The sequence below is a fragment of the Grammomys surdaster genome, unplaced genomic scaffold (assembly GCF_004785775.1).
Source record: "Grammomys surdaster isolate TR1022 unplaced genomic scaffold, NIH_TR_1.0 339, whole genome shotgun sequence".
Lineage (NCBI taxonomy): Eukaryota > Metazoa > Chordata > Mammalia > Rodentia > Muridae > Grammomys > Grammomys surdaster.
The window spans coordinates 848,733-873,356 of NW_021604758.1; the positions used below are offsets into that span (position 1 = coordinate 848,733).

Here is a 24,624-nt window from a genome sequence, read left to right on the forward strand (position 1 = left end):
CACACACACACACACACACACACACACACACACACATACACACTGAATGCAACCGTGCTGGACACTGTTCTCAAAGTTCAAAGTTGGGGCGGGGGGACAGTACATGGTGCATTCATGGTGTTTTCCATTTTTTATTCTTTCAAACAAGGTCTGGTCTCAGACTCAACTTATAGCCAGTAAGGATGACCCTGATGTCCTGATCCTAGTGCCTCCACCTCTGAAGTGTCAGGATTACAAGTGTGTAATCCTGTTTTGTAGGCCCAGCTAGCTGAATTCTCATGCTTTTGATCTCTCAAAATCCAAGGATGAGGTATGGCCACTGTGCCCAACAGTGCCTAGAGTTCTGCTAGGCTGTGAGCTCCACAGGGCTGCCATAGAATAATGCTGATCCTACTGTGTATACAGAACTGTCCCATGCTGTCTGCCCAGAGGGACTTGTAGAAGCCTCTATTGACCCATCCACTAGTACCCCAATAAGGGCTCTGGATGTGCCCAGATGTCTGTGAGAGCAAATGAGTGGCTAGAACACAACAGTCACTGAGAGGACAACAGCCATGTTCTCACAGGTCTTGGTTCCTTGCCATGATGTATCAGTGGGCAGAGCCTCAGGACCAGGTGGTGAGAGATGCCTGGGTAGCAACACCATTGTATCCTGCAGGTACTTGGGTCCCAGAAAGGATTTGTGAGACTGGAGTTAGAGGTGAGGCTGTGACAGAGCATGAGACAAAGGTTCTAGGGACATGCAGCAGCCCCCTGGGGATGACCAGTTAGCTGTCTATTCTTCTGAGGACACTGGGAAGCCACAGCAGGTAGAGGTGGAGCCCAGCAAGGAAAGCGAGTATGACACCTACCCTGTGAGGCACCATCCCTGCTTGACTCAGCAGGGAGAAGTAGGTAGAGCCTCAAGGAACCTTGGGTGGTCCAGTGCCTCCTTGTAGCACGGCTGATCTTACAGTCTGGGAAGGTGTAGTGAGTAGCCCAATGGCTGTGACTCTCCTCGAGTGGGTAAGCAGACCCTGCCCCTGGTACTGACAGTCAGACCCTGTAGAGGGACACTGCAACTGAATCCAAGGATTCACTATGTTCTGCTGTGGCCCAGGTAAGTGCATAAAGGCCCCATTCTTGTTCCTCCACTGAGGAGAGTGTTAAGTAGGGCTTGTCCTTGGAGGTATAGCCTCTTGACTCACGGGCAGACTTGGTAGTTTAGTGTTTCAGGTCCTGCCTAGTGGCATGCATCTGGACACAGAAACATCAGATGCTTTGAGCCAGCAGCCTTGTAGGAGGCTGGATGGAACTGTTTTGGGAGTCCTCTTGCAGGGCAGTTATCATGTGGAGGTATGTGTGTGGAGGTCAGATAACACTAGAGTTGTCTCCCTCCTACCTGCTTGTGTGGTTTGGTGACCAGCAGGTTGTGTGGCCTTGTAGCACAACGGAAGTGCAAAGCCAAGATTGTCAGGGTTGCTCAGCAAATACCTTCACCCACTGAGACAGCTTGCAAGCCTTTGCCATCTCTCTAAGTAAGCTCTGACTTACAGGCATGCACCACCACTAATGGTTTATGCCGCACAGGGTTAACCCAGGTGTTAAATGCTGAACAGCCCCAGACTCCACTGTCATCACCTCCAGGCCTCTTGAAGACCTGAGCCAGCTGCATGGTCCAGACAAGGAAGGCAGAGGAGGTGCGGTGGTTGAGCTTAAGTTAAACACCCATATGAATTTATTAAATCCAGACTGTGTTAAAGGGTGGCGGTCTGGGAGCAGGGTGGTCAGGGGATGAGGGACAAGATGATGGAGGACCACAGGCGTCCCATAGAGGAGCCCTGGCCCCTTCCCCGCCTGGCCCACCCTCGGCGCCATACTGGCTTCACCATGATTCCCGATGGTGCTGGGCTGGCAGGGAGAGATGTCTGCAAACACATAGAACAGACGGATAGACAAGACGACGGACGGTGCCTCCACATACACACAGCCAGCCCCGGCCTGCCTGGCCCCATCTCGCACACTGGGCCCTGGCCCTGGGGGCCTCCTGCCGCCCCGGCCTGATCTGTCCAGGAAGAGGTCGACAGGGAGGGTAAGGGAGGGGCCCGGGAGGAGGGTGATGGTCAGTCACCAGGAGCAGATAAGGAGGACTGCAGTGGCTAATCCTTTTTCTTGTCCTCTGCTGGCTTTGGAGGGGCTTCCTGGGGCTGGCTGGCAGTGCAGGCCCCAGGAGTGGCCTTTGGGACTGTGGAGGCATCCTCTCCGGTGACAGCTGTGCTGGGTGCAGGTGTGAGAGCCCCTGCTGCAGTGGACACCTGGGCCCTGGATGCAGCTGCTGAGACGTCCTCTCCACTCATACCGAACTCGTTGACACGCGTGGGGTCGACGCGGTAGATCCACCGTTGGTAGAGGTAGATGAAGAAAACCACATCTGGGGAAGGGACTGTGTGAGGGAGATGGCCCCCACAGTGGAGATGAGGTCCCTCCCCACCGTGTCCCTGTGTCCCTCCAGGCCTTACCGTCCCGTAGGCAGCCAATCCGGTACATGACAGGCATCTTGATGACAAAGGCGAACAAGTCGTCAATGAAAGTGTTGAGGGCTTTGTAGGTGAGCATCCGCCAAGGTAAGTGGGCCACAGACTTGAGCTTGTAGTTGATGAAGAGTTGGGGTGTCATGGTGATGAAGCCTTCGGGAAGACAGAGGACACCATGACCAGCTACCTCAGCTCATTCTGCTCCTCTAGCAGAGCCTACCCCAGATCTTTGCTTTCTCTTTCTAACAATTTTGTTCTGGGGTGTTTTTGTTTTTTTGTTTTTCATTTTATTTTTATTTTTTGAGACAGGGTCTTACATTATAGCTCAGGATGGCCTTGACCTCAGCTATCCAATCCCAGCTTCCCAATTAGAAGCGTTTGCAGATCTTTATGTTGTCCCTCCTGGTCAGCTCTGGGGACTATTATGCCTCTTTCCTCAGAGAGGAAACTAAACTCCATTCAAGTGTACCTTTACTGCTCTGCCCTCGTCTGCACTTACTGCGAGGGCCTGCCTGCCTTCTCTCTGCACGTTGGGATTCCCACAGCACATAACTCCTCTCTGTAGACCTGGCCAGAAACCTCCCACAGCTCCCTATTCCCATGGCTGCCCACACTGGGTGGGCATTGTCTGGAGGCTGGTGAGTCCCAGATCGGAGCTTGGCTGCTGTGCTCACTTGAAGCGTGAGAACATGGGCTTCAGATGGACTGTAAGCACAGGCCCTCCACCTGGGGACAAGGCCAGGCCCGGCAGGCAACCCCAGGGCTGGGGCCTACAAGAAGGATGAGCCTGGAACACTGTGGGCATGCCCTCCAGGCAGGGCAGGGCTGTGCCTGCTCACCGAAGGTCAGCAGGAAGCCGTAGAGCATGCTGAGCACCCAGGAGTACCAGCCCTTGTGCTCCAGGTACAGAAGGCTGTAGACGGCATAGCAGCCCAGCAGGGGAAAGAGGATCCAAGACAGGTACCGGAACGCCATCTGTGGGGCGGGGGTGGGGTGGGGGTCACAGAGCAGGCCGGCTCTGCAGGCCCCATCCTCATCCACCCACACCTGGTCCAGCAGCCTAGGCCAGGGGAATTTCCAGGTGGCTCTGGGAACTCTGGACTTGGCCAGGAAGTAGATGTGGCAGCAGGGGAACACAGGGTGTGATATGGGCCTGGCAGTGATACTGGCAGGCAAGATCAACGGCCTAGCCTGTCCAACATGAGTGTGGGTGCTTGGAGACCACCCCAGGGCCACGGGGGTCACTCACGTCATCATATACTTTGGTTGAAGACTCAATGTAGGTGGACTTGTCTTTGAAGGTTGGGCAGGGGAAGATCCCTGCCACTCTATGCTCCCGGTCCAGCTGTACAGGGAAAGTCAAGGTCAGCTGGGACCTGGCTCTTGCCACTCCCCAGCCAGAACCGGCCCCTGCCCTTCCTCACTCTTCCCAGTTCCCCTGCCCTAATGTGACCCCAAAAAAATCCCCTACTGTGAAAATCCCCTAGGTCCTGGGAGCTAGGGAGGCATTGGGAAACCCCCAGAGACCAAGGCAGGTCCTGGCTGGGCAGGCGACCCCCTTCCCACCCTGCAAGCCCCACAGCAACACAGTGCCCGACTCACCCGGACGTCCATGACCTTGGTAATCTTCCAGAGGTCGATGAGGACCCCAATGAAGACGCTGACCTGTACCACAAAGTTGGTCTCGTTGTCCAGGATGTAAAGGAGAACCACGAAGGACTGGAAAACGCCGAAGAAGACAGAGCGCACTGACAGCCCCTCCAGGGACTGACGGCTGTTCCAGAACTGAATGTCTGCAGAGGACGTGGGCACAGGCGGTCAGCAGCTTGCCCTGGGCTGCACTCTCTCCCACAAAAGCAGAGGGCACACAGGACTTTCTCCATGGTCATATGGCATAGGAATGCCAGTTCCCTGGGCTGGTGGCTTGGGTACTAATGACGGGTCATCAGGTACTACAGGCAGCAGGTTAGCTAGGACCATACCTGGGGCTGTACAGCCTTGCATGGCAGACATACAATGCCATCCTACATCTCCTGAACAGGAAGATCCAGGGTATACTTGGGGACCTTCTCTTCTGGCCTCCAACTCAAACTGTGAGCTATACTTGGGGCACAGACAAGCCCTGGCTTTTGGTCTCCATCTGGACACCTGGGGGACCTGAGCTGACAACATCCCCCGTTTTCTGGTCTTCCTGGTGCCTGACTTCTAGAAGTCAAGCTGGACCACAAGCATTCAGGGCTCCTGTCATTCATGACCCAGGAGCACGGACCCTGGCCTACACGCCCAAACCTGGGGCTTAGCACATCCCACTCACAAGGCCATCCATCCCCCCAAACGAAGGGTCTGGAGACAGGACTCTAAAGCCAAGTGGACAGAATCCCTTCTTGGACAATCAGGGGGGACGATCGGGGGCAGCTGGCAGAGGGGGCAGAGCTGAGCTCACACTTGCTGCCTCACATGCGGGACAGCCTCACATGCGGGGCAGCACCTGCTCCTCACTCATCTCTGGCTATGCTGCAGCTCTGATGTTAGGGTTTGTTTGTGGTGCTGGGAACAGACAAGTGAGGCCAGCTCTCCAGAGCCAGCAGAGAATGGCAAAGCTTCCCATGTAAGGCCTTCCAGGAGAGGTCACACTGAGTACCCCTTAAGTTTGCCCACTACATTCTTCTGGATGGCAGCTTCCACTGCAGTGTCAGTGTGACAAAGGTGTCCACCACTCCTGCCAATTGCAGGAGCTTCAGGGGACCTCCCACCCCCCTCACTATTGGCCCCCAGCCTAGAGGCTGACAGAGCTCAGAAAGACTGCTGGAGCAGAGCTGTGCGGCTGCAGGCCAGCAGTTCACTCACTAAGCCTCTGCCGCAGCACCTGGAGCTGAACCTAGCAATGGGCTGCTCCACAACTGGGGAGATGTATGCTGGGCCTCCCTGACAGGCAGGGTGCTGGGAGCAGCCCTGGGGCCTCCCTGACAGGCAGGGTGCTGGGAGCAGCCCTGGGGCTTCCCTTTCTTTTGGCTTTGGAGTTCCCCACCCTGCTTCCTGGTGATGCCACCCTGGTCTTGGCCCAGGCAGCAGACCCAGCGCGTCCCTCAGGTCTGTGCCTAGGCGGTCAGCATCCCTCCTCAGGCCTCTAAAGTACAGGGAGAGAACCCAGGCAGCCCCGGGGAAGGAGGCAGGAGGCAGGTGCTTCCTCTGCTGGCTGCCTTACTGTCCCAGGCCCCCAGGCCTACCATTTTTGAAAGCCAGGAACTCGAAGACACTGTGGACAATGGAGACGATGATGGTGAGTGCCAGAAGATACGGGCTGGTCTCCAGCAGGGCGACCTGGGGAGAGGAGCCTGTGAGCACTGCCATGTCCCTGCAGTGAAACCTCATCTCCAAGAGCCATTCCCTACATGTCCCTTGGAATCCCAAGTAGGACGCGCTAGGACCTCTATAGACCCGCTCTAGTGACCATCAGAGAGAGTGTGTTACAAGCAAGACAGAGAAAGTAAAGGAGTCAGGTCGGGAGCCAAGCCCCCAGGGTTAGCTAGGGCTGGACTCATTTCCTGCCCACTGCTTGGAGGGGAAGGGGGGGCTAGGCAGTTGTGAAACAGTCTTGGGGAGCGTTGGGTGGGATTCCCCACTTCCCCTTGGCCTGTGGCCACCCCACACACCTTCACTGAATCCTGCTCCTCGTCCGACTGCTCATAGAGCTCATCACCTAAGAAGTTCCAGGGTGACTTGGTACTCTGTGCGGCATAGAGTTGCCAGCGCCACAGTGACAGCGGACAGAAAGAGACGCGCAGTGGTAGGCTGGCCAGGCTCTCATTAATGGGGTAGTAATCCTTCTGCAGGTTCCAGTAGTCATTGAAATAGATGATGGGGTAGTAGTCACCGCTCACAGCGTCAAACTTCACATCTGTGGGCACATGGGGCGGGCACTGCTCAGCCTGGGCAAGACACCACAGAGCATTTCTTGACTGTGCCATGAGGAGCAGAAGGGTCCCAGGACCTCAATGGAAAGGATGCAGTGGCAAAGGGAGTGGCCCTGAATGAAGGCCACCGAAGCTTGTCTCCAGTACAGCTTACACTGGTGGTCATATACCCCCAACTCTATAGAAAACAGTGAGAAACCAGGTGTGAACTGACACCCAGGGACAGTTCTACAGACATTCCCACCCACAGTGGCCAGTGGTTGGCTAAGGAAGGTGTGAAGAGAGAGGACAGGCGTAGAGTGGTTAGGGGTGTGTGGGACTAGAAGGGTCTCTCACAGATGGGGCAGGGGAAGACAGGGTCACAGGCCTTGCACTTTTGGCCGAGCTTACATTGGTCCAGTGGGGGTGGCACGCTGCCCTTCACCCATGGCGTGTGGTCATCCACGATGTTGATGGTGATGTTGGGGTGCCAGTGCGAGATCACTTCTACAGGGCCATAGTCCTCAGCCCTCTGTGGGGAGACGGGGGATGAGCAGCAGGCCTCAGGCAGGCAGAGGCCCCATAAATGCTACTGCTCATACCCTCCCATGACAACTGGGGCAGAAGAACAGCCACCCAGCTGCGACTGGTAAGTGGATGCTGGTAGCCATCACCTACTGAGCCTGACACGAGATTCAGAGTCACCATCCTTCTCCACCTCCTCATCTGACATAAAGAGACAGGCTTGTGGAGGCACAGTCAGGTTAGCCACAGGCAGGACAAAAAGCCCAGCCCAGAGGAAGCACCTTGGCATCCCCTCTCAGAGTGGCCCACTTGACTCTGGGCCCATGCCTCCTGACCAAAGCCACAGAGAAAGGTGAGCGAGTGTGCCTTGGAGAAATGCCCTGGTTTGCTCAGCCCACTAGGCGCCTCAGAGCTGGTTAAACCTACAACTGCTCCAAGCTACTGTTCCTGCTCTGTGCCAGCTACATGGTGTCAAGCCGGCCCCTCCACCTGCTGCCTCTGTAACACGGAGCAAGGGTCCCACGTGAAATGGGCTCATGGCCAGATCTACCCCAAGGGCCACCTGGGCTGACCCTGTCTGTAGTCTTCCTGTTGCAGTGTTCTCATCCCTCAACTTACGCAGGGAAGTGTACAGAAGTGGCAACCACTTGGCCTGACCGAAACTTGGGTGCAACTAGGTAACACCATGAGCCCCAACACCCCCACTTCTGTTTACCTTGATCATTTCCGGGTCAGCTTCTGTCTCTCCTGTCAGTAGGTTCTTGGTTTTTTGAAATCGCCGACGCTTGTACTTGTTGATCACTGTGGGCAGAGGGAGGGGGTGAGGCCTGAACACTGCCATCCCATGGCTTCCCGCTAACGATTCTATCACTTGAGAAGCCTTGACCACCCCCTAAATTTCAAGGAACCACCATTCCACCTTTACAGAAAAGTGCCACTTATAGATTTACCTGGGCAGAAAACAGAGCTGCCCATCTCTAAAACCCGCTTGCCCACTCGCTAAGCCAGTGGAGGCTACACATCCACCTGCAGCCCACACCGCACCACTGCTCCCTTCCTCAGGACCTCCTTCCTGTGTGGCTGTGGCCACTGCTTTCTGAAACTGCACCTCGTTCTGTAACTCGGGCCGGCCTCAAGCTTGAGGACTACAGACATGGGCCACTTCCCTGGCATTCACCTCCCCAAGGCGGTGACATGGTCCCGCTCCTGGACAATTTAATTCCATCATGACACACTTGCCTCCTAGTTCACCCACGTGCTCGATCCCCTGGACTCATGGGGAATCAGAGAGCAGTTCCAGAGATCTGGTGCCAGCAACGTGAGAAGCCAACATGAGAACTCTGACACTGTGATTCCCCAGCCACAAGTGGACTTACTTCCCCTTGCTAAGGTCAGGCTAGCCAGGGTTCCCACCACCTTGCCTGAGACAAGAGCAAAGGGTTGACCACGCCCTCCCAACTTGGATGTCACTAGCTTTTATTCATGTTGAGAAGTAAAACTGCCTTCCTTGCTGGACGTCCTGGTGCAAAGCAGTAATCACAAGTAGCTAATGGCTGAGCCAAGAGGATCAGAGTAAGTTCAAGGCCAGCCTAAGCAACCTAATGAAAGCCTCAACAGAAAGCCAGTAGCCGCTGGATGGCTTGTGAGTGATAGCACTAGGGTGCAAGGACATATCAACAGGCAAACACTCAAATACATAAAAGCAAATACTCCAATAAAACACAAGTGGCTGGGTGAGATGGCACAAGCCTTTAATCCCAGTACTCTAAGAGGCAGAGGAAGAGGCAGAAATAACTGTGAGTTCGAGGCTAGTCTGGTGAGTTATAGGCCAGCCAGGAAAGCACAGAGACCCTCTCTCAAAAAACAAAAAACTTAGGCCTGTCAGGGGTAGAGCCCCTGCCTAGAATCCCCCAGTGAGGGGCTGGGGGCGTGGCTCAGTGGTAGGGCACCTGCTTAGAATGTTCCAGTGAGGGGCCCAAGGGCATAGATCAAAAGCCTGGTCTACTGTTTGAAAAGCCCTGGGTTCCAAAAAGAGGCAAACAAAAATAAGAAGGCTTGTACTGCTGAGCTGCCCCATTCCATCCCTACAAGGGAACCGGAAACTAGCCAACATAGCTCTGGGCTAAGATCCTAGCTCTTATCTCCTACAAGCTAAGGGATGCTGGTGAGTTAATGCCACTTGCTTGAACCTCAGTAACTACCGTGGAGAACGAGGATAAAGCCCACACTTCTTCACAGCCCAAAGCCTGCAGCTCTTACAACAGCAACACCAGCATTACTTCTCGATGAATTATTTGGAAACTAGCCCCCTTGTCCAGCTGGAGTAGCAAGCACCTCAAGTTGGGTATCTCAGAGAATAAATTCCAGAGACATCCTCCAGGCAGGAAGGAGGCTGTCAGCCTTCAAGATTACAAGCAACAGACAGGGCTGATGAAAACAGGGAACACAGACACGGACACCCATGGACACACACAGACAAACACAGCACTCACACAATAACTTACAGAGGCTGACGTCCTCTGAGCCCTGCCATCACCAGGAATGTACATAGTGCACATACATACATGCAGGTATAGCATTTACACACATACAATTTAATAAATAAAAACAGGGGCTGGAGAGATGGCTCAAACGTTAAGAGCACTGGCTGTTCTTCCAAAGGGTCCTGAGTTCAATCCCTCGCAACCGCACAGTGGCTTATAGCCGTCTATGAGACTTGGCGCCCTCTTCTGGCCTGCAGGCATACATGCAGGTTCAACATTGCATATACAATAAATATTTACAGACAGATGGATGGACGAACGGACGGACAGACGGATGGATGGATCCTAATAAGGAACAGCCCTTGTCCCATGGAAGCAGGGAAGTCCTGCTCTGGAAGGCCGAGCTTCCAAAGCCACTCCATCCATCAAAGAGCCACAGATCTGATACACCTGGGCATAAGCTATGGTGTGAGACGTAACTCACTCTGACACTTGTGTCTCCAGACAATGTCAAATATCACATTTGCTCTTGTCCATCAACTCCATGTTGAGATAATGGATCCAGTATTATTACTTTGCTTTGCCTTTCTCTTGTGATGTACGTGCCTGTGTGGGGAGCACGCATGTGAAGGCCTGCAAGACATCGGTTGTTTTTTGTATACACCGAGGCAAGGCTTCTTCCTTGACCAGGGCTTGCCTTGGCAGCTGAGAGAGTGCTGGGGACACGGACTCTGGCCCTCACTTTAACCACTGAACCGTCTACCTGGCTACTGTTTTTGCTTTTGAGATGTGGTCTGACTATATAGCCTGGAGCTTACTATGTATCCTAGGAGGACTGGAGCTCACCATCCTCTCACCTCAGCCACAAGTGCTGGAACTGAGGTACTCACTACCCGACGCTGCTCAGGACACTTCTGGCCATCACTGTAATTAACCAAGTGGCTTCCTTACTTCCCCACTGAGACTCTGTGCGGCAGGAAGCTATAGGCACCTACCCCATAGACAGTGCCGCCCCAGGCCTTAATCACTGGCTTTAGAGAAAAGAGGGCTGCTTTTCTCTTCTTTTTTCTTTTCTTTTTAGAGACAGTATCACACAATCCAGCTGGCCCTGAGTTCCCTAACCAGAGATCTAAAATGACCTTGAACATAAGGTCCTCCTCTACCCTCAGACGCTGGAAAGACAGGTGTATACCACCCCAGCTGGTTTGCTGCTTAAGGATCCAACCCAGGGCTTCCTGCATGACAAGCAAGCAATCTGCCAACTGAGATCCACCTGTTCGTTCGTTCGTTCTTTCTTTTTTTTCTTTTCTTTTTGGCTTTTTGAGACAGGGTCTCTCTGTGTAGCCCTGGCTGTCCTGGAACTCACTCTGTAGACCAGTCTGGCCTGGAACCCAGAAATCCGCCTGCCTCTGCCTCCCAAGTGCTGGGATTAAAGGCGTGACACCACCGCCCGGCCTCCAGCTGCTCTTTCTAAAGATATATTTATTTTATGTATATGAGTACACACTGTAACTATCTTCAGACACAACAGAAGAGGAGGACATCAGATCCCATTGCAGATGGTTACGAGCCACCATGTGGTTGCTGGGAATTGAACTCAGGACCTCTAGAAGAGCAGTCAGTGCTCTCAACCACGGAGCCATCTCTCCAGCCCCCGCTGCTCTTTCAAACTCACCTCCATATCTAATTCTGAAAAGCTCCTTCCCTCCATTTCAGCCAAGCTTCGTGACCACCACCTTCCACTCAGCAGCTCGAAGCTCCACCTGCTCTGTCTTATCTGTTTACTTTTATTTGTTTTGTTTCTCGAGACAGGGTTTCTCTGTGTAGCTCTGGCTGTCCTGGAACTCATTCTGTAGACCAGGCTGGCCTCGAACGTTCGAACTCAGAGATCCGCCTGCCTCTACCTCCCAAGTGCTGGGATTAAAGGTGTGCACCACCACCGCCCGGCCTGTTTACTTTTACTAAGAAGCCTAGGTTGGCTTCAAACTCGTGACTCTGCCTCAGCCTTAGCCTCCCAGCTCCCTAGCTAGGATCCTGGCTAGCATCACACCAGATTCTCCTGCTCTCATTAGCAGGTTTCTCAGTGTCTCAGTAACATGAGGGGGGCCAGTGCCTGTCTCATCAATCCCGAGTGCAAAGCACAGAGCCCTTGCCTGCTCCACAAGACCCGAACAGGCATGCAACACTCCAGTCACGGGCCAGCAGGCCCAGTAGGGAAGTAACTTACTCCGGGACATGTGGACGGTGGCGAGCCGGCGGTACAGAGCCTTCTGCCGGGGGTCTGGGTGGAAGCCGCTCTTGGTGAAGTAGACATGGATGTAGATGGAGCCATTCTGCTGCACACTCTGCAAGAGAAGGTGACTGCTGAGTGACGCCTGGAAAAGGCCAAGGCCACATGTCACCTGCCTACTTACAGGAGCTTCCACTTACTTCCAACTCCCCAGCAGCCTACTGAGGACTCAAGGCACAGAGGTCAGCTGACTGTTCCGTCTCAAATGCTGGAGGAGACAGACTGAATGAAGATTGGGTCCCAGCTAAACCGGACACTGAGAGCCGGCCCTGCTTCTCTCACAGGACTCAGTAACCCAACCGTGGGATGCAGGCCACCCAGCACTGCAGCAACAACGGCCCGGAGCACCCAGCCAAGGAGCCTGGCCACTGGCCAGCCCAGCTCCAACACGTCACGCAGCATACTTCTACGTTAGTGAGTTCACAGGAGCAGGGCACTTCGGCCCTGCACTGCCTCAGGTCACAATACGGCACTGTTGTGCTGATGAGGCTCGGGGCTCACACAAGGGTTAGAGACAGGCTGCAAGGGAGTCAGAACTCAGTTTTCTGGAAGCTAGCTGTGGCAGTGCATGCCTCTAATTCCATCTGGGGCAGGCACATTGAGAGTCTGAGGCAAGTTTAGACACAAGGAAGACCATATTATGATAAAGCAAAAGAAAACAGAAAATAACCAGGCTGTGAGCCCATGACGCACTTCTCCACCTTCCACACCGTGTGCCATAGCCACTGCCCCTCTAGCCAAAGCCTTGCTCACTCCCAACTTCTCAGGAGTGGAGAAGGAAAGGAGGATCTGAGCTGAGCTGATGTGACAGCAGGCAGAGCCCAGCCCACACAGGGCCCACCCTCCAAGCCCACCTGCTGCTTCTTGGGGATGAAACCTGAGTCCCCAAGACCAGCTAGCTGGTCCCCATCTTTCCTGAGCCTCCAGAAAGGGCCTGAGCTTGACAGTCTGGCCATAGCATGACTGGAGTCACAGACTGTGTCTGCACACACAGATCCAACGACTCAGAGGTGAGGCAGCTCTCCCATTCCCAAAGCCTGCTGGGTATCAAGGACAAGAGTTCCACCACGCCATGAATTAACATGTGCACACTGGCTGCAGCAGCAGTCCCGGGCACAGGCCTGTAGTTTCACTCAGGAGACTTACAGAGTCTGGCCACTCAGTAAAGCCCTAACTAAAAAGTGGGGGCTTCGGTCAGGTGTGACAGCACATTCCTAAAATCCAAGCAGCTGAATGACGGTTCTAAACCAGTTTCTGCTACACAGTAAGACTAGCCTGAGCTACAGGAGACTGTCTCAAAAAATAAAATCCTCCAGAAGGTGGTGGTGCACGCCGTTAGTCCCAGCATTTGGGAGGCAGAGGCAAGTGAATATCTGAGTTCAAGGCCAGGCTGGTCTACAAAACAAATTCCAGGACAATCAGAGCAACACAGAGACTCTATCTAGAAATAAACAAACAAAAAGATTAAAAAAAAAAAATCCAAGGGCAGGGACTCTAGTTCAGTTGTATAGTACTTACGTAGCATACAAAATACATGCTTTACATTCAATTGCCAACAATGGAGGGAAAAAAAAAACAAAAACAATCAAGAAACAAACCCTGCTGAGCGCTTGTGTGTGCCCAGTCTGCTGCAGAGTGATGGTGGTACAGAGATCGCAGAGCCCAGCCTTACTTTCCTAAGCTCAAGGATTTGTGAGAAAGAGCTGTGCTTACACAGAGGTCCCAGCATGCCTTGCCTGGCCCAACTAGCTATGAGAACAGAGAACGTACTAACAAGCTGAGGAAGCCTTCCTGGGAGGCAGAGCCAAGGAGCAAAGAGAAGCTCTCACTAACTGTTGACCTTGAGAAAGCCACCAAGCTGCTGCTAATCCCAGTTTCATCTACCACCAGTTTATGGGGTACACACCAATCTGGCTTGGGTCCTGACCAGGAAACGCCCCCTCACTGTTGATTCATATAACCTGGAAACTACGCCTTTGACATCACTGTGCTGAGTGACTCTCTCAGGGACAGCTACTGACAGCTGACTGGCTAAAGCTGGGAACCGCACCACACTAAAGGTGGCTTGGAGGACCAGGCCGAGACGTCGGGAGGACCCACCTGTGGGATGTCAAGCTCTGCAAAGTGCTCGTAGCAGCCATCAGAGTTCTCTCCGCTGGTCCAGTCACCATACACCAGGTCATGTTGCTCCCAGAAAAGCGCCGAGGTGGCATTGAAGTCTGTGAAGTGCTCGTGCTCTGAGATGTACACGTGCAGGTTCTGTGGAATGCAGGGGGTTCGGGGACGCTGGTCAGATGACAATGTTATTTGTGGACAATGCCTCATAGAAACTGGTAAACTCAACTCTGGCTTTTGTTATATGCCTGCTCTGCCCTGAACTGTGACACCAAGGAGCCCTAGACTACCAATGATGAACTTAAGGACAAGGGGCCACTGGACCACCATGGATGACCTCCCAGCTGGAACTGGGCAGATCTGGAGCAAGGAAGTCAAGTGTCTGCCTCAGAAGGGAGGCAGGCTCGGGCAGCCTCCTCCTACCCAGGGCTCCCGACAACCACTCCCACTCCTAGGAGCCATTACTGGATAGTGGCCTGCGGACAGGCTGAGGTAAGCCGAAACAGAGCTAGGCAGAGAACGGACCTGGACGAGCTCGAGAGGGGAGTCTGGTGGCTGTGCTGTTAGCTCGGGAACCTGAACTGATCCCAGTCACCCTGTCACCCACAACCACGAGGGCCAAACATGTTTCTGAAAGAAAGCACCCGGGGACCCTGTTGCAATAGATGCACAACAACCGGGAAGACTACAGTACAAGCTCCCAAGAGTCCTGTTTCCTCAGTGTCCCTTGGGTGGCACAAGTCACCTGCACGGATGGGCTAGAGCATCTGGGACCCATGTGTCTACAGAGCTCACGCAGCTAGGAACTGTCCTATCCTGACCTCTTCACATCACTGTCCCAGCCCCACTAGTTGCCTCCCACCCTGCATTACCATTAGAGTGTCTTTGGGGAATAGGTTTCGGCTGGCGACACGTGGGGCCCCTCCAGGGCCTGACTGGTCCTGAGGGGACGGCCCTCGGCGGAACCAGCTGCTGATGGCCCAGATGATGAAGATCCTGAGGAAGGAAGCAGGGGCAAGTAAGGCCTACACCTTGTGCTGGAGTCCATTCGTCAGCCTCCAAACCCGACCCCCACCCTGTGAGGTCTGAGAAAGCAGTGGTGGAGCTACTGAAGACATGGTGCCCTTGCAGGATAGAGGCTCAAGAAGGCCACGGCACCACCTCAATCCCTCCAGCACCTTATGTCATGCATGGGCCACAGGGCTTAGCCACTCAAACTCAGAGTTGGGAGATCTAAGACAGTCAAGAAGCCCCAGGCCTTGGCAGCCTAATGAGTATCCAAAGGATCTAGAATCTTCCTACTGTACTGCAGTGGGACCTTAGTGCAATTACTTTCCAATTTCAATTGAAGACTAAAGAAGCTGGAGGTAACGGGCTAACCTTTTCAGACGTAGAAAGCCAGGTTTCGGTGGTGGTGATGGTTTTTGTGCTAGTTGAGAGTGAACTAAGGCTTTCCACTTGTTAGCCAAGTGCTCTACTGTTGAGCCACACCTCCAGCCCCTCACGAGGGGGGGGGGGGAACTGGGGGGAGGGTTCTAGGCAAGTGATCTACCATGAAGCCATGCCCCCAGCCCCCCACTGGGGGGTTCTAGACTTTAGCACTTAACGGTATCCTGTCATTTTATTATTTTTTTCTTTTGCAGCCAGGGTCTTTTTTTTTCTTCTTAGAGACAAGGTTTCTCTGTGTAGCCCTGGCTGACCTGAACTCCCTCTGTAGACCAGGCTGGCCTCAAACTCACTTTAGATCTGTATCTGCCTTCTGAGCACTGGGATTAAAAGAATGAACCACTAGGAGAGCCAGAATTTTATTAAGTGGTCTGAGTTGGCCTTGAACCTAAGATTTCTTCACCTTGGATCATATAGCTTGGAGTCTGAAAAAGACTCACTCTCCCACCCAAAAGAACCAAGAGGTCTCTTGAAAGCTAACTACCATGTGTGGTGCACATCTGTGACTCGAACGTTTGACAATCGGAAACAAGAGGAACAAGAATTCAAAGTCATCTTCCCTACACAGTGAGCTCAAGGTCAGTCAGAGCCATGTCTCTGGTCTCCAAAACAACACAACAAAAAGCTCAACAAAATAAAATAAAAATGTAAACAACAACAACAACAACAACAAAACAGGAGTCAGAGGAACTGCCATGGATTGGCCTATGGCTCTTTGTGGAGGACTGTCTTTGTTACTATGCAATACAGGAGGTCCCACAGTGGGTGGTACCATCCCTAGGCTGGTGGTCCTGGGCTGTATAAAAAGCTATATCCAAACATGCTAATGTGAGTTAGCCAACAAGAAGTGTTCCTCCATGGTTTTGGTTCTTTGCTCAGATGGTAACTGCCCTCAATGTAACCTGGGAATATGAGCCTTGAGTCCCTTGTCCCAGAGTTCTTTACCTCAGCAACAGACAGCTAACCCCCCTATCACTACAGCTCTAAAGGAGGATGCCTCTCCTGGCCTCAGAACACGCATAGCCACAGGGACCACAGACATGCATGCATGCACACACCCACTTTCTCTCAGAATTTCCATTTCACTTCATTTATTTATGTTTGCTTATTTATTTTGGTTTTTCCACAACAGAGTTTTTCTGTGTAACTGCCCAGGAACCCATTTTATAGACCAGTCTGGCCTTAAACTCACAGAGATCTGCCTGTTTCTGCCTCCCAAGTGCTGGGAATAAAGGCGTGTATCATCATTGGCCATTTTTTTTTTCCAATTAAGATGAAACAAAAAACTACAATCATGCCGGGCGGTGGTGGCGCACGCCTTTAATCCCAGCACTTGGGAGGCAGAGGCAGGTAGATTTCTGAGTTCGAGGCCAGCCTGGTCTACAGAGTGAGTTCCAGGACAGCCAGGGCTATACAGAGAAACCCTGTCTGGAAAAACCAACCAACCAACCAACCAACCAACCAAACAAAAAAACCTATATCAGTCAATAAAACTAATTTTTTTTTTTTACAAAATTAATTATTATACTAAAAGAGCTATGGGAATAGCATGCAGGTCGTGGTCAAGAGCTTGCCCAGCATAGACAAGGCTCAAGATTCTACTCTAGTAACACACACACAGACCCACAGACACACACACACACAGACACACAGACACACACACACACACATACGTTATCAATATATTTTGCATCTGCAATAATACTGTCATAGCATGGCTACAATGGGCTGTCTCTATCTCCATCAAAAGAGCCAACCAGCGATAGAGCAAAAACACCAAGGAAAAAAGAACACTGTAACTGGGCTTGGTGATATGCTTGTAGCTCAGGAGATTGGAGCAGGAGGATCCTTTTAGCCCAGAGCGTCAAGACGAGCTTGGGCAACACTATCACACCATCTTCTGAAAACCAGCTCGGACAGCAAGCCCCAGCAATACTCCTAACTCTGTCTCCTACCACCAGGGTTGAGGTTTCAGAGTCCTTCGGGAACACATGGGTGCTGGGGACTGCACTAAAGTTCTCATGCTGTGCACTGGGTCATCTACCGAGCCCTGGGTTGGCTTTTTGAGGCAGTCTCAGTCTGTAGCTAGGGTTAGCCTGGAACTTAAAATCCTTCTGCTTCAGCCCCCCCTACAGCTAACATTCACTCAGGCAAGACTCTTTTGTTTGTTTCATTTCAAGACAGGGTTGCTCTGTGTAGCCCTGGCCGTAGAACTCCCTCTGTAGACCAGGCTGGTCTTAAACTCAGAGATCATCTTCCTCTGCCTCCTTGTGCTGGGTTTAAAGACGTGCACCGCCACCATCCAGCTTCAGGCAAGACTCCTAACATTTTGTGACCTCTGAAGTAGGGTGTGAAGAGCATAGAGCTAGCTCCACTGAGTTGTAATGGCATTACCAGAACGGGAACCTGGCTCCCACTCCATGCCTGCTTTCCCCATGTTAGCTGCTCCTGCTATTTCATCAAGGGAAACAGGTAGGTGCAGCTCTCAGGGTGGAGCTCTGACACAACACTGTCCTAGCATGAGCAAGGTCCTGGGTTTCAAACCTGGTGCTGCAAAAAAAAAAAAAAAAAAAAAATTTAAGTGGAAAAGTACTGAGAGTGATAGCTCAGGGGGTTGGTACATCCCGGCTGAGCCCTATTAGGGCAGGACTGGGCACAAAGACTTGCCTCTGCCTGTTGAAACCAAGGAGCCCTGGGGTCTGGGGTCTCAGGGGCTGTAGCCCAGCTGAGCCATCTGCTCCCTGATGCACATAGCTGACAAAGGTCTGGAACCAGTGCTCTCTTGGGACCTCCGCTGCCTTCACGGGAAGCTCCCACTTTGGTAAATACTCCAAAGAGTGTGGGAGCAGCATCGGTCGCTCCGAGGGGGCCTGTGGATCCTCAGTCCTCCGGCCTTCTGTCCCCATGCGGGAAACAAGGCAGGCTAGACCAGCGCTTTGTAGGGTTTGGGTCCTAGACATCTGGAGTGCATGTGAGGACGGCTGTACATTATCTCATGAACCTCTCGGAGGGTTTGTGAGACAAAGAAAGCCCTTCCTTGTGCACCCAAGCCTACAGGGAAGAGACTGTGCCTAGGCTTCCCAAATGAATGGAGTAAAGGCAGCATGGTGGCTCATGCCTGTGACTCCAACACTTGATAGGTAAGAGGGCTACTCAAGTTTCAGGGCAGATTGGACTAGGGGTCAAGACACTGTCTCAAAAACACAACAAAACAAGAGAAAAATGTGCTTAAGAAAGAAAATAAAGGTATGCAGTAAATTCTCTGCCCCATTCCAAGTAGCCTTTGTTGCAGGAGTAGGGGGCTGGGTTCGAGACAGGTTTTCTCTGCATAGCCCTGGCTTTCCTGGAACTAGCTCTATTAGACCAGCTCAAACTGAGACATCCGCCTGCCTCTGCCTCCTGAGTGCTGAGATTAAAGGTGTGTGCTGCCGCCACCACCACCCAGACAGTTCAAACAGATACTTTTACAGTTAGTTAAAGTTCAGGAAGCTTATAAACAAATGTGGGGATAATAGCTTATAATTGTTAATTGCAGCACCCAGGAGGCAGAGACAGGAGGATCACTGAAAGCTTAAAACTAGCTTGGATTACAGTGAGCATAACATCAGTCAGGGATATATAAATTGGTATCTCAAAAAACAACACACACACACACACACACACACACAATTTGGAAGGCACGAATCCTCTCTCTCCACTCCTTCTGCTACTCCACTAGGAAACAGCTATGCAAGTGAAAGGTAAACTCACATCTCTGGACGCTCTCCCATTGTAGAGGGTCACTGCCACGCACAGAATCTGCTCGGGGGCTTTCTGCATTCCTTAATCACCCCAGAATCTTAGGATTCATCTATAAACCTGGCACTCGGAGCTGCAGAGATGGCCCAGTGGTTACGAGCTGCTTATCCAGAGGTCCTGAGTTCAATTCCCTGCACTCACAGGGACGCTCATCAAGAGATCCAATATATGCAGATATAAATAAAATAAGATAATAAAAATAAAACTGGCTGGGTATAGTAGCGCACACCTTTAGTCCCAGCACTAGGGAGGCAGAGGCAGGCAGATAGATCTCTGTGAGTTTGAGGCCAGCCTGGTCTACAGAGCAGTTTTCAGGACAGCCAGGGCTACACAGAGAGACTTTGTTTGGTACTCAGCTGGTGGAGAGGGGCATCCTCAGCTAAACAAAAACTCTCATGTAAGAGTACTCCCAACCGCACAAGGCCTCCTATCACAGCACAAACCAAAACTAACATCCCTGGATGTCGTATTTGTGTTTGTGTGTATTTCTAGTTGTCCCAGAACTTACTATATAGAGCAGGCTGGCTTCGAACTCAGAGATCTACTGAACTACTAACTTGCCCTGCCTCCCAAATGCTGGAATTGAAGGCGTGCGCCACCACACCCAACCTTAGGGCTCAAGAGATGGCTCAGTGGTGAGCAGCACTTGTTTCCTTCCCTAAATATTGGAGTTCAATTCCTGACACCCACATAGGGACTCACAGCCATCAATTACTCCAGCTCTAGGGGATCTGATGCCCTTTCTGACTTCTGAGGTCCCCAGGCACACATAGGGTACAAAGATACACACACACAAGCAAAATAAATACTTACACACATAAAGCCATCTTAAAATGAATGAATGAATGAATGAATGAACGAACGAATGAATGAATGAAATGAAGCAAGCTCCAACCAACCAGACATACCCTCTGGCAATCACAGCCCTGGAGAGATTGAGGCAGGAGGATCACAGCAAATTCAAGGACAGCCTGAGCTACATACTGAGACACTGCCTCAGAAAAACAAATGCCTTTATTCCTGTACTCAGGAGGCAGAGGCAAGGGGATCTCTGTGAGTTCCAGGCCAGGCAGTTACACGATGAGACTCTGTCTCAATACGTAAATAAATAAAATAAAAATTCAAAACTGGGGCTTGTGCGATAAATGGCTCATCATAAGTGTCTCACTATGCAGGCCTGGTGACCACATGTCTTACTTAGGGTTTTACTGCTGTGAACAGACACCATGACCACGGCAACGCTTATAAGGATGACATTTAATTGGGCCTGGCTTATAGGTTCAGAGGTTCAGTCCACTGTCATCAAGGTGGAAACATGGCAGCATCCAGGCAGGCATGGTCCAGGAGGAGCTGAGAGTTCTGCATCTTCATCTGAAGGCTGCTAGCAGAATACTGGCTTCCAGGCAGCTAGGATGAGGGTCTTATAGCCCACACTCAGTGACACACCTACTCCAACAAGACCACACCTTCTAATAGTGCCACTCCCTGGGCCGAGCATATACACACCATCACACCATGTAAAAGGTAGAAAATAAATGCTATAAAGTTGTCCTCTGGCACTTGTCCACGGTAACATGTGCACAACCCCTGACCTCACAGATAAACAATAAATAACTAAAAAAAGAAGCTCTATGCCTAGCATATTTGGGACCTTTTGTTCCACTCACAGCAACACACACCAACAAACACACACACACGCACACACACACTCGCAGGACTTCAGATGAGATAGTGTGTGAGCAGCCCCCCACACCCACCACGTCTGCTGCCACTAGTTCTAAGGAAGGAAGTGAGCCTCAGAGGCTGGATCAGAGCCCCTGAGAAGGAAACAACCCTCGGCACCAACGTGCAGATGTCCAGATATGCAGTTAATAAACACACTGGGAAGTGTGCTGCCGGCTATGAGGAAATGAAGGCAAGGACCTGAGAAGCTGACGGCCCTGTCCTGTCGCTTGGAGCATGAAAACAAAAAGTGAGCTAGACATGACGGTACAGGCTGTGACCAGCATTCAGGGAGTGGAGGCAGTCCCGAGTTACAGGCCAACCTTAGCTACGTACGGAGACATTATCTCAATTAAAAGGGGGCAGGGATGATGGACAAGGAGCCCTAAGGAAGCAGGCATGAGGCTCTGCTGACAGAGCCTGCCCAGCACAACTGGGTGTGCTCCACAGCACTGTATGAACGGGGGTGGGGTGGGGGGTTGGGGGGGTGGGGAAGGAGACGGGGACGGAGACGATGATGATGACGACGACAAAAAGAGGAGTGAGGCCTAAATAGGATCAAAATACATTCTGTCCACATGTGCAAACGTTATAGGGAGACCACTATTGTGTATAAATAATATATGCTAATAAAAACTAACTCCAACACCTGGAGAGCAGAGGCAGAGGCCTCTAGGAGTTCAAGGTCAGCTTGATCTACATAGTGAGTTCTAGGCTTGTCTCAAAATAAATAAAAAATGAAGTGTTAAAAAGGAGCTGGTAAGATTAGCCGTGCTCACAACTGAGCTCCCGCGTCAGGAGCAGCGTGGCGGTGGGAAGCGATGGCCCCATGTGCAGAGCGCAGCACACATGTATAGACACAGCCAATCAGTAAACGGACTTTATAATGTTTTGGTTTTGCTTTTTCGAGACAGAGTTCCTCTGTGTAACAGCCCTGGAACTCACTCTGTAGACCAGGCTGGCCTGAAACCTAGAGATCTGCCTGCCTCTGCCTCTCGAGTGCTGGGATTAAAGGCGTGCGCCACCACTGCCCAGCAACTTTAAAAAAACTAAAGAATAGGGCTCAAGGATGGCTCTGCCTGCTGGGCACTTAGCACCAAACCTAAGGACCTGAGCTCCATGCCCAGAAGCTGCATGACAGGGAGCAGACCAGGTCACACAAGTTGTCCCCACCTCCACACACGCTGTGCTGTTTACATGTGCATCGAGACATGCACTCCCATACAATAAATGAGCGCACACGCAAACAAATGAAAAGACAATCTGAAAGCACACTGGGCAGGGCGGGGAGACAGAGTAGGCACAGGGCTCCACAGCTTCACACAGGAGCCACAGGCAGGCAGTTCTGTCCCCACCAGAATGTGCCTGGAGATGGAAATGGAGGGCATCAAGTCTTCTCTTTCTTTCTTTTCTTCCCTTTTATTTTTCAGTGCTGGGAAGATACCCCGGCAGTTCAAGGATGCTGGATAAGTCCTCGTGCGCTGAGCCGTGCCCACTGCAGACTAGACCCTTCTAAATCAGCAGTCATTTCCCTTCCTGTCACACACACCTCCCTCTGGTGACAGGTTTTCACAGAATCCCTAGGATGAGCTCAGCGTAGGACTTCCACGTGAAGTGGGAACTGAAGGATGAGAACTGCAACAGGGGCTGGGAACGAAGTGCAGCCAGGAGGGCGCCTGCACGGCACGCCTGATGCCCTGGATGGCATTCCCAGCACAACATGTGGCACACTAGATGATGGCACATGCCTGTAACTGCCATGTAAGGAAACTGTAAGAAGTGGAGGCAGGGGGATAGAAATTGGGGGTCATCCTCAGCTGTAAGTCTGAGGCTAGCTCAAACTCCCTGAGACCATGCTTTTAAAAAAGAAAGAATACTAATGAAGCTGGACATGGTGACACAGGTCTGGAACACCCGGCACACAAGATGCTCAGGCAGGAAGACTGTCCCAAGTTCAAGGCCAGCCTGAGTCACGCCTGTCAAAAACAAAACAAAACAAAACAACAACAACAAAAAAGGGCCAGCAAGATGTCTCAGTGAGTAAAGGCACTTGCTGCCAAGCCTGAACCTGAGTCTGATCTCCAGGTCTCAGATGGAGAAAACTGAGTTCTGAAAGCTGTCCTCTGACCTCTGAATGCACAAACTCATACATGCAACACCCTCACCCCCACCCACACCACCACAACACACACACACACACACAAATTAAGTTTTAAAATACAATCAAGTGGTGGTGGCACATACGTTTAATCTTAGCACTTGGGAGGGAGAGGCAGAGGCAGAAGGACCTCTTGAATTGGAAGCCAGCCTGGTCTACAGAGTGAGTTCCAGGACACAGCCATGTCGAAACAGAAAAACCCTGTCTCAAACCTTCCTACTAAACACACACACACACACACACACACACACACACGCACACGCACACGCACACGCACACGCACACGCACACGGCCAGGAGCAGGGTGTGCGCCTTTAACGAGACGTTAGTGAGCGCTAGTCCCATTCCCATGTAGTAGATGCAGCCCCAGACTCTCGACATCGCTAGTCAAGCCTTTATTTTAGACAAAATGTAGGTTGTTCCTAATGTCTGTAAATACCAAATACATCTGCTAGACCTGGTAGCTCACACCTGTAAACCCAGCACCCAGGAGGCTGAAACAGGAGGCCCACCATGTTTTAAAACTGAACTAAAGAAATCCTTTTTCAACCAACAATAAAGCCCTGCATCTCCATTGAGTAAGTGTAAACCTGTACTAAGATTAGTCTCCTGTGAGCCAAGAGGGGCACTGTGAGGGCGTCACAGGCCAGCAGGGCTACGCGGGGGCTACACACTGACACTGTTTCTAATCAATAGGACACAAAACCTATGTCTATATTAGCCTGAGGCCACTGTCAACAGATGTGTTCCATACACTTAGGATGTCATTTTATCAGTAACTTGCTTTGTTTTTTGTTTTGTTTTGTTTTTTGTTTTTTTGAGACAGGGTTTCTCTGTGTAGCCTTGGCTGTCCTGGAACTCACTCTGTAGACCAGGCTGGCCTCGAACTCAGAAATCCACCTGTCTCTGCCTCCCAAGTGCTGGGATTCAAGGCGTGCGCCACCACTGCCCGGCTTATCAGTAACTTGCGAATATGCTTAACAGCCATCTATGTTGTAAAAGGGTGCAGGTAATTTCTAAGTTTAAGGGAAAATCTACTAAGGTAGATTCTCTAATTGCCTGTATAAAATCTTCTCCCCTTCCGGTGCCTGGTGAGACTTCATTTCCCAGGATACAAAGTGAGTTTTCAGCCAGACCGTGTGCTTTGAGACTGCCATTTCAGTATTTGGGAAGCTGAAGAAGGAGGATCAAGGTTCGAGGACTTGGGCCAGCAAGCTGGCTCGGAGAGTAAAGGTGTGTGCTATGAAGCCTGACCAGTGGAGTTTCACCCCCAGAAGCACATGGCAGAAGAAAGAACTGACTCCCCAGGTTGTCCTCTACTGTCCACACGTGCACCTTGTCACGTACACACCTTCTTACACCCCATAAAATTAATAACTCAATGTGATAAAAAAAAGCTCAAGGCCCGCGTGGACTACACAGTGAGTTCATCCAGCCTGGCAGTGTAGTGAGACCCTGTCGTGAGGTAAGGGGCTTGAGGTATGGCTCAAAAAGGACATCTTTCATCCCAGCACTCAGGAGGCAGAGGCGGGCAGATCTCTGAGTTCAAGGTCAGCCTGGTCTACAGAGTGAGTTTCAGGACACCCAGGCTACATAGTAGAAAAACACTGTCTCAGACTAAAGAAAGAAAGAAAGAAAGAAAGAAAGAAAGAAAGAAAGAAAGAAAGAAAGAAAGAAAGAA

At 51.7% G+C, this 24,624-nt stretch overlaps 1 protein-coding gene across 1 annotated transcript in view; it reads right to left on the reverse strand.

The window, feature by feature from the left end:
• Nucleotides 1-1,688: 1,688 nt before the first annotated feature.
• Clptm1 (CLPTM1 regulator of GABA type A receptor forward trafficking) overlaps nt 1,689-24,624 on the reverse strand; it is a 31,980-nt gene continuing 9,044 nt past the window's right edge. The window contains exons 3-14 of the mRNA XM_028778711.1: nt 14,692-14,815; nt 13,805-13,963; nt 11,642-11,759; nt 7,647-7,732; nt 6,818-6,938; nt 6,167-6,411; nt 5,741-5,834; nt 4,116-4,306; nt 3,763-3,858; nt 3,353-3,488; nt 2,499-2,666; nt 1,689-2,410 (exon numbers count right to left, since the gene is read on the reverse strand). Coding sequence (XP_028634544.1) covers nt 2,139-2,410; nt 2,499-2,666; nt 3,353-3,488; nt 3,763-3,858; nt 4,116-4,306; nt 5,741-5,834; nt 6,167-6,411; nt 6,818-6,938; nt 7,647-7,732; nt 11,642-11,759; nt 13,805-13,963; nt 14,692-14,815 — 1,810 coding nt within the window. The 3' untranslated portion in view covers nt 1,689-2,138. The remainder of the gene's footprint in view (nt 2,411-2,498; nt 2,667-3,352; nt 3,489-3,762; nt 3,859-4,115; nt 4,307-5,740; nt 5,835-6,166; nt 6,412-6,817; nt 6,939-7,646; nt 7,733-11,641; nt 11,760-13,804; nt 13,964-14,691; nt 14,816-24,624) is intronic.